This window comes from Pteropus alecto, unplaced genomic scaffold (genome assembly GCF_000325575.1).
Source record: "Pteropus alecto unplaced genomic scaffold, ASM32557v1 scaffold103, whole genome shotgun sequence".
Taxonomy (NCBI): Eukaryota; Metazoa; Chordata; class Mammalia; order Chiroptera; family Pteropodidae; genus Pteropus; species Pteropus alecto.
In genome coordinates, this window is record NW_006436288.1 from 2394674 (window position 1) to 2405012 (window position 10339).

At 37.5% G+C, this 10339-nt stretch overlaps 1 protein-coding gene and 1 pseudogene across 2 annotated transcripts in view; one reads left to right on the forward strand and one right to left on the reverse strand.

The window, feature by feature from the left end:
• WBP11 (WW domain binding protein 11) overlaps window positions 1-9952 on the reverse strand; it is a 14129-nt gene extending 4177 nt beyond the window's left edge. Inside the window, exons 1-9 of one of the 2 annotated variants that reach the window (XM_006912645.3) lie at window positions 9796-9952; window positions 8431-8564; window positions 7925-7956; window positions 6746-6839; window positions 3947-4143; window positions 2895-3028; window positions 2486-2685; window positions 1771-1962; window positions 14-115 (exon numbers count right to left, since the gene is read on the reverse strand). In XM_006912645.3, the coding sequence (XP_006912707.1) occupies window positions 14-115; window positions 1771-1962; window positions 2486-2685; window positions 2895-3028; window positions 3947-4143; window positions 6746-6839; window positions 7925-7956; window positions 8431-8494 (1015 nt within the window). In that variant the 5' untranslated portion in view covers window positions 8495-8564; window positions 9796-9952. The remainder of the gene's footprint in view (window positions 1-13; window positions 116-1770; window positions 1963-2485; window positions 2686-2894; window positions 3029-3946; window positions 4144-6745; window positions 6840-7924; window positions 7957-8430; window positions 8565-9795) is intronic. The other variant, XM_006912646.3, reaches the window with a different exon arrangement.
• LOC112480345 lies at window positions 4239-4361 on the forward strand (annotated as a pseudogene).
• Window positions 9953-10339: the final 387 nt, after the last annotated feature.

Consider the following 10339-nt stretch of genomic DNA (forward strand, 5'->3'; position numbering starts at 1 on the left):
CTTTCCCTGCAACCTGCCATTCGAAGCATCATAGCTTGAAGAGGAGTCAGCTCCTTCATGTTCTTCTTTTTCTTCCTTGATTTCCCAGGCATATCCGCAAATCGTACACTCAGACCTGAGGGGCCAGAGGAGAGAGAGAGAGGGGTGAATTAGCATCAACAAAAATCGGTAAATACTATATAACAAATAAGACCAGAATACACAAAAATGAAATGGCAGTCAAAGATCTACTCACTAAAAGGCATCTGGCTGAACTAATTATACAAGGAAATTCAGCCAAACATTAAGTTACAGAAATTTCCTGTAAAAGGGCACAGAAGATGGAATGCTATCCAGAACTCAGGAAGTGATCATAGTATCGGTACCAAAACTAAACCACTGGCTACCATAAAATATAAACAGATGGTATCCAACAGTGTTTTAAAAAGTCATAAGCAAGTAAGGTTGGTCCCAGAAATGCAAGATGGCTTAATATTAGAAAAGCGATTCATGACAATAAACAACTTAGAGAAAAACTGTAATGACACCCCAACAGGTGCTTAAAAAGCATTTGTGATAAAGAAAAACTGTAACGACACCCCAACAGGTGCTTAAAAAGCATTTGTGATAAAAGCTCTTAGCTAACTAGGACCAGAGAACTTACCCTGAGGAAAGCTATTCTCTACGTGCTTTTAAATGTCATACTAAATGGTGCACGGTCAAGAGCCTTTTTACTTGGGAAACATTTATAAGAGGCTAGGAGTTCCATGTGGGCAGGGCTTTAGTTTTGTTTACATCCTTGGTGGCTACAAAAAATGCCTTGCGTATAGTAAAAACTCAATAAATATAAGCTGAATGACTGCTGAATCATTGGACAGCTAATTTCAAGCAAGTGTGCACTGATGAATGTGTTAAGATAAATCAGTTATCAGAAAAAGGAAAATTAGGCAAAGACCAGATAGTCCTAGAGGAAATGGAGCTGCTGTGGCTCTAATGGCTTTCTATTTTCTAGTACTAGCTCTTACATAAGGGTCCCTTATAACTTTTCATTACCAACTCTATCTACCTTTTTAACCTTTATTGTTTATAACCATGAATCTTAAGAAATAGGAGAAAAAAACTGTCACCATTATAAATACTAATTTCAATACATAAATACTGTGTTGTAGGGTACAAAACCAATTCTAAAAAAGACTATTGGGGTTTGACAGATTATACATTTTTGTATTGTTCAGTACCTATTACAATGCTTAAAATTTTCTTGAATATTGTAACTTTTGAATATCATAACTTTGTAAAAGAATATGTAACTGTTTAAGTTTATAATAATCAAACACATAATATACATTATAGGTATGCTTCCATTAAGTCATGACTCCACTCACAGGCATACCTGCATAATTATGGTTCTAGTTCATGTAATATACCATGAACATGTAAAATTTAAAAGGCTTCAATTGTAGATAAACAGACTTACTAAATAATGTGAATGTTTTTCTCAATATAGTTACACAGTTATTCTCCTTTCCTATACACACCCATGAGAGTACATGTTGTTAAATAGCTATTATCTGAGTGAATATTCTTTTTATTACATATACTACTTAATTTATTTTCTTTACATCCACCAAGTACTATGTGTCAAGAACTTTGAGTTTGCTGAGATATAAAGATGAATACAGCTCCTTTTAAGAAGCTTGCAATTACTTTCATAGATGCATTAATACATCAGGACCTTTAGCTTATGTGCCATTTATTAATCAGTATCATGGAACTTTCATCTGCACATACCTGACTTTTTTTCTTCATTGTTTTCTCTCTCATTATCATCTCGGTGCACAAATTCATCCCCTTCACTTTCTCCATCTGACCTGTCGGTGTCGCTGTCATCAGTACTGTCATCATGCTTATCTTGATCCATGTCCTCTGGATAGCCATCATCTTCACTGGTGCTGGAAATATCATCATCATGACCCCGCTGAGCTGAAAAGGGAGAAGGGAGCAGGGAACAATATGATTGGATCCTCCACTACATGGTCCCCCAAAACAGAGAAAAATATGTTATGTAACTTACAATAATTTAATTGTTTTAAAAATTTCTGTATACGATCTCAGCTATTCATATAGTCTGGCAATATTTTCATTTGGCAATAGTTCAAAGGATTTGAATTTGACAAATACATACACAATCATTGGGACTGTATATAATACTCTAGTCTGATGACAATAAAGCTGAGAGGGGAATAGGTATCCAAGTCTTCGAGAATTGGCAGTAAGAGAGTGACACCTCTAAGAAAAACCTAATTTAAAACACAATAAACATTTCTATACTTTGTTATGTATGATGTTTTTATTTGGGTAGATCCTATGATTTTTCTATCTGTGAGTATGTACATAGTATCCTCATTTATCACCCAAGTTCTAAGGGTGGTGAATAAGGGTTACACACAGGGCCAATATAAAAAATGACAGTGGAGAGGTTACAAAAGGAACAGTCACTCCTTACCAAGTTCTGGGCTGTATAACATGTCTTCATCTCGTCGACGAGGGGGAAGATCTAGGGCAAAGCCCACTTTACGGCCATACATTTGCAAGACTTGAGGAGGAGGTGGCCCAGGGGGAGGACCTGGGGGCTTCCTACCAGGGGGCAAACGCGGTACACCATGACCAAGAAGAGGAAGAATAGAAACTGCTCGAGTTGGAGGTCTGTAATGAAAATTTTACAGTAATCGCATTAACAGTGATAAGATCCTTACCTGTTCTAAACAATTTTCAAGAGATTTCTTATATTTATTTCAAATGAGGCACTGCCTACGTTCGCATTGTCTTTAATGTCCCACTGCACTAATTTTAGCACTAGACAGTCAAGAGCTGCTTTTAATATATGTTATTTGATTATGCTACCACTTCCTTACCCATAGGCTGAGGTCTTCTTAAGGATGGAGGGTGGCTGGGCACCAGGAAGTGGAATGTCCTGGATCAAGATGTTGGAAGGAGCATGTGGCATATCTGGCAAAGGAATACTCTCTACTTCCACATGCTGGGCATTCTGAAACAGAGAGAATCTTTCAAAATTAGGATAAGAGTAATCCATAAACTCAACACTAAAAATTCAATGTCAGCTGTTTCATAAACTGATTTGCTTTCCACCTAACATAAATATCACAAAAAACAAGGATAGCAAGCTTTATCAACACTTCCCAAATCTGCCAATAAATTGAAAAAAATCATATCTCCTCTAAAAGAACAAAACCCAGCTGTTTTTCTCCCCCTGTTACCAACTAATTCTTTTTGGTTATGGTTTGAAATAGCTATTTAGAAAAGTCCAACAATTAAAGTACCTAGTACCAAAGCCATCTTACTTAATTTTCTAGTGATATAAACATATCGATTAACTTAGAAATAGTATATATCCAGTGGTAGAGGTTAGGCTGCAAAATTAGTCTACCTTTAATGAATTTCTGCCATGTATTAGCTGTGTGACTGAGCAAGTTACCTTAATTTACTTTTCTGTAAAATGAGACCCATACTACCTACTTAAAAATTATAGCATTCATTTTTTATAATTTTAATTTGAGGCAAAATTACAAGGAAATGTACCAATGAGTTTTGATAAATGCGCATACCTCATACTCCTTCCCAGTCAATTGCTAACACTATCCCAAGGCAAGCACTGCTACAAATTTTTTCTTCCATAGATTAGGTTTGCTTGTTCTAAAAATTTCATACAAATAGAATCATAACTATGAAAGAAGCTCAGTATGTTTCTGAGATTTAAAAAATCTGGGCTGTTGCCAGTTTCTGGCTATTACTATGTTAGCTGAGGGATTAATTTCTCTTGTGCATGTTTAGTTTGACAAGAAACTGCCAAGAAGAAGAGGTTCAACACGATCAATTCTCCCATTAACAATTTTAAGAACAAGTCTAAATATAACATTTTAGTTTCTCTGAAAAGAAACTTGATTACCTTGACTGCATCAAAATATTGGCTAAGTTGAGCCCTCTTCTGTTCATACTCTACTTCCAGTTTTCTCAGTTCTTTGTAAATATCTGGATTTTCTTTTTCATAGAGTCGTAGAATACGTTCAAAGGTTTCACGCAGCTTTTTACGCTTGTCTTTCAGGACCTTCTCATTTAACTGTGGCTGTTGTACTGGGTTAAACTCTGAGCAAAAAGAGCAGATTATATATAGAGTTAAACACAAAAAGGTCACTTCAATTAGGTATCAATAAACTATGACATTTAATAAAAATCTTCTTGTCTACGGCCATGCCACCCTGGACATGCCCGATCCTGGCTGATCTCAGAAGCTAAGCAGGGTTGGGCCTGGTTAGTACTTACTTGTATGAGAGACCACCTAGGAAGACCAGGTGCTGTAGGCATTAAAAAAAAAAAATCTCCTTATATGCTAACATTTTTAAGAGGGAGTTTGACACCAGATATACTCTTCAATTTAAAAGAAACTGCAATAGATATTAAACTTCCACCCTTTTAGCATGGCCATTAATTTTACTTTCTTTTCTAAGAAATGTCACCTAATTGATATTATCATTGTAATAGAGATCAATTTTCATTCCTCTATGCTAACAACCTGATATAGCGAAGCTTTAGCCAGACACAAGTGTGTTTACATACTACACTGGCTCTATCATTTAATTCTGAGATCTTGGGCACTTTACTTGAATTCTCTATTATTTAGATTCTTCATCTGGAAAATGGAGAAATCAACTACTCAACAAAGCCCTGATTAAATGGGATCACAAATAAAATATCCAGTGGTATGTGAATTACCACTTGACTATTATTTTTATAATGGACTGTGTTCTTTGTGTGCTACCATATAACCCTTTCTCTTCTCATATGTTCAACATAGGGCTTAATTGCAGGTCCCCTACCCCAAAAGGGATGGAGCAGCATAAGACTTTCAGGCCTGCCTGGTCAATCACACCTGCCCCCCTCCACCTACCTAGCTAGATCATAAGCACATCATCCAAATTGAAACTAGATCCTTGAGATTTTTAAATGTAGATGTGGGGGAGAGAAGCTCTCACAAGCAGGGATGAAATAAACCTAGAGCTATCTGTGGCCTTGTCTCCCAACCACCACTAATTCCACACACATATTCCACCTCCCGTCCCAAGAAGTTCATTAGCAGTATGCTGAATAAAGCTAACAGACAAAAGACCAGACAGATGGACAAATGGACAGTCTCGATAATGATATCTGGGTTTTCAAAGCCAGGTTCTCTCTCGGATTTCCCTATTTTGGGAGTCAACATATACTTTTTTCTGCTTAAACTGGTTTATACTGAGTTTTACAAATTATTCTTAAGAGTGCTATTAAACAATGTTCCCTTCTCTCCCTTTTTTTCTTCTTAAGGAATAACAAGTTTAATTATTTTCTTCTCTAAATCTTATTAACTAGAATACTTATTCAAAACCAGAAGGTACAATTTTACACCATAATATTCCCTAATGTGATTAATAAAACTGCTGAATGCCTGAGTTGTAAGCCCAGCTTTGCGACTTCTTCACAGAGACCTTGAGAAAGGTACATAATTCTTCTGTGTGTTTTCTCAACTATGAAACAGGGAGAGTACCGTATCTACTCAAAAAAGTTGTGAGGATTAAATGAGAACACAACAAAAAGAAACTGGTACACAGCGAGGTAAGAAATCAGTAAGCTTCAGTTATTACTATTATCTCCTTTTAAAAGCACATAAATCAATTTAGGGTCATTTAATAGGTAACATACTGATACTCCAGGGATAGCAATTGTCCCTACTGCAGTTTATGACAGAGGAAACAAGTGATCAGTTACAGCTGACCTGGGAGACTTGGCATCACACAGCCTGACCCAGAACTCCTGCCCAGACTCTGCCACATTTTATTTCAAAGCCTGTAGTACTGCAACCACACATAACTGGATTTTTTGAAATCCCATTTAATGAGTCATTGAGGAGATCCATTGTACCTCTTTCACTTAATGTTTCTGGGCAAACCATCGAAACTGGGTACCTTTGTAAACAAAACTTTTAAAAAAGGGAAAACTAAAAATCCCACGTTCTAATGTTAAGAAAAGAGGCATTTGTGAGATGGGATAACATATACAGTGGCAGCATTACAGAGATTGATTTTCAATAAACCTTGGATACAAGGAAAGATAACATGCAGTTACCCCGTGTGATTCCAGTTATGACAAAGCAGTGATAATGAATATGCATATGATGAGACCGAATTATTCTATGAAATGTAAAAAAGGGGGAGAAATCTTAATACGGTATTTTATAAAATTTGATTTTAAATATTTGATGATTTCTTCTATATCCTTATTAAGTGGTCAATTATCTTTCTATCTTCCCATTGGAAAAAATGGGAAACTGATATACTCATGGTAGCCTAACATTTAGATTTACATGGTAGCTGCCAACATTAAAAAACAAAACAAGACAAAAACCCCAAAGTTATTTCAAAAGCCAGATTTTGGTCTTCTCTAGAAAAATGAGCTGGCCAAAGTGGGCTTTCATTACCTCCTAATAAGAACTAGCTCAAGCTAAATAATGGCTACCCTCTTATTCTAGACAAGATCTTCAGTTTACAATAGCTCCCCACCAATCCATTTTGTCTTCCTGATACTAAAACTAAATCCAAGTGTCAAATGTCATCATGCCTTTCTGTTTCTCTTATGCCTGTGCTGCTTCACTCATTATCTGCCTGTGTATCATCAGACTGCTGCTGTAAAATCTAGCCTTTTAATTGATTCTTACCCATTTCATCTAATTTCTCCATGTCCCGGATAATCTGTTTGGGATCCTTCATTTTTAAAACAGCAGCTCGTACCATCATGCGTTGTTTTTTGTTCTTAGAAAAAGGAAAGAGGAGTATGTCAAGAAGCTGGACACTCATGAGTTATTTCAATTTGCTTCAAGAATCTATTTAAATTGAAGTTGAACTTCTTGATTCGATCACTTGTTTCAACCACCAGGAATAGAGCTATGTAATTACCTACTCTCAAAATTGTTTCAACTTTAGACAAAAAGGTAAATAAGTGTTATTTACTAGATATGCTTTCTGAGGCAAATATTTGTGAGAGCTAAAGTGGTTACTTTTATTATAAGTCTTTTAAACAAAGGTTTTCAGCCTCTGCAGGATTTTTTGCTAAATAATGCAACAAGAACATACAACTGGAAATGATTAAAAATCTGAGTTTTCTCAATGTATTAAGGAATGATTCCAAAAAGTAAATCTTTATTCTGAGGAAGCACTTTGCCACCAACTCAATAGCTACATAACCCAAAAATGAATGCACAAAGCTATTTAGCATATTTATTTTCATCCATTAATTCAGTAGCTTTTAAGAAAGCAATATGTATTATTAACAAAAAAGAATTACTTTTAAAAGTATTTACGTATCTCACTGGGAAAGGTATTCAAATAAACAATGTTACAATGACCCATTGGGACTTATCTGCAAGTTTATTTAGGTCAGTTTCCAAGTACAAATGGTACCCAACTTACCATGGTTTGATTTAGGATTTTTTTGTGTGACTTTACAGTGGTGCTAAAGCCATACACATTCAGTAGAGACTGTATTTCAAATTTTGATCTTTTCCTGGGCTAGCCACATGCAGTATGATATTCTCTCATGATTCTGGGGCAGCAGCAATATGATTCTGCTCAACTGTAGGGTGATGTTAGTGTTCTGAGCATGTTTAAGGTAGGCTAGGTGTATTAAACATATTTTCAACTTAATGTGTTTTCAGCTTACAATGGGATTTTTGGAACTTAACGCCATCATAAGTCAAGAAGCATCTATATGGTATTCTGGTTTAGTAAATTTCATGGTTTGGCAAATAACTGGAAATATTATTTTGAAATCCACCAATTCCAAATGTTAAGATGTGCCAAACAAGACTATAGCTAATTTGATGCATCTGAAATCATACCTTCTTTAGTTCTCTCTTCCGGGCTTCTTTTCCTAGAGAGAGAAAATAAAACTTTCAAATCTTGAACATTATTATAGTAGTTTCTCAACAGAGATAATTCCTATTGTGAGAGGCTGTCCTTTACACTGTAGGACATTTAGCAACATTCTTGGCCTCCACCTACTAGATGCCAGTAACATTCTTCTAATTTTGTCAACCAAAAATGTCATGAGAAATTTTTGTTCTAAGTTTCTTAAGAAATAACTAGGAACTGGAAGAAAAAAAATGCATATCAAAAGAAGCTTTAAGACAATTCTACTTTGCAAGTCAAACAAATTAGAAATATGGGCACAAATTTTTTTTGCAGGTTTAAAGTTTTAATAACATGCCCACAAGAACACTGGATAACTTTATACAAGTGACTCTGAGCACTGATGATCTTGTAATTAGGACATCATGAAATAGATTTCCAATTACTTGTAATTTTTACCAGTCTTGTTTACCCTTCCACGTTAATGGAAACTTACGGGCTTGGTCTGTGGGGTTCATAAATTTCCCACTCTTGGTGGATGATGTAGATCTTCGTCCCATGTTGACAATCTGTATGATTCACTTGTTCATTAAAAAAAAAAATTCTGCGTCAACATAATAATGTCCAAACCTGTAGAAAATTTGTATGAATTTATTATAGATTATTGAGCCAAACTGTGAACTTGCAAAATCTCAAAAGTGTTCCGGAGAATAAGTTTTGTAGTTCTTTTTAAAGCTTTAGAAATAAGGATGGACTCTAAGGAAGATTACATTAAGGTGGGAAAAAGCAAGGCAGGGAGATCTCTCTGACTGGACTAGCAGACAGTTAACAAGATTATGTACTCCCCCAAGGATCATTAACCTGAGGGGTGTGAAAAAGAGCCATTTTAAAAGTGTGTTAACCAAGTTCTCGTTCTCTCTCTCCTGTTCTCTCTCGTTCTCCTCTCTCTCTCTCTCTCTCTCTCTCTCTCTCTCTCTCACACACACACACACACACACACACACACACACACACACACGAGGGGGAGGGGCAGGGCTTGATCAACGCAAAGATAAACCTTTTACTAGGGAAGTTATAGGCCTGAGGTAAAATTTTGACCATATAATTATACCTTTCCTTCTTTATGAAGATTTTTATCAGACAAGTTTATTAGCTAATTCACCTCTTTCAGCAAGTGTTCAACAGCCTTGACTTCTGCTAAATGTTTCAAAGCCATTCCAAGGGCAACTAATTGACCCTGTCAAGGATTTCCTTCTTAGAAAAACTGGGAGTGGGGGAGAAGGCGGAAGCAAGCAAAATTAGTATAAATACAAGCTCTCATATCTTTGATTGCCCGCATCTTTTTGGCTTTCCTCTCTGAATTACTCTCAGGTTCTTATTTTGACTCACTTTCCCCAAACTGAAACAGAATATTTTTACAGAATGAAAGAGCCTCAGTCTGCGCAAACTACTATCTTGTCTTGGAGCGGAGGCAAGAGAGAAATCGAGCCACAAAACCGTGGCGGGGAAACTCTAAACAGCCAAAGCTCCAATGGGACGGAACCCAGAGCCACCAAAGGCAACAGCAGCAGCAACCGCTGAAACCATAGCGACGGTTGACCCTGACTCGAGGTACCAACATCAAAGCTAAGGCTATCTACAAGTCAACGTGCACAAACAGGAGGCGGCGCTAACCGACCCGGAACCGCTGATCGCCGCTCCGCCCCCACCTCGGGGATCCCCTAGCCTGCTAGCCGGGAGACCCCAACCGCGGAAAGGAAGAGCAGGGCAGAGGGCCCTGATGTCTCCGAGGCAACAGCGCGGGCCTCAGCAAGGGAGGGAAAAGATTAAGAATCCAATTGGAAGAATTCCGCACACTTACACTTCTGCTGGGCTCTGGGACTACGAAAAGCAACGAGGGGACGACTTTAGGCCTCCTTTACTTAGTAGGGGCCTTCACCTCTGCCTCCCGGTCAGCTACCCAGCAACCGCCATCTTGAAACCTCGCGCCCCTCCGCCATTCCTACGTCACTTCCTATCCCTGGGGGCGGACAACCTCCGCGTTTCTCCGCCCTGGAACCATAGAGATTAACTACGAACTCCAGGACCAGAGTGTTTTCCGCTCCAATACAGTACCGGATTGGTTTGTTATCGGCTAAACCCGCCCTCATTACCCAGGAAATTGATTGACATTTGTGTAGACCAATAGAAATAAGAAAACAGATCAGATATTTGATTGGCTGATGAAAAGACGGACTGCCTCTTGGGCGGGAGGTATTCTAACCTAATATCCGGGAGCTTCATTTATTTTGCCGCGCAACGCCGGCGCTTTCGATGTAGCGTGGTGTGTTTCTCGATTTGGGGTTGCCGGAATTGTGTTAATTTTCTGAAATTTTTTTTTTCATGACTTAAACTGGTGCGGTCTT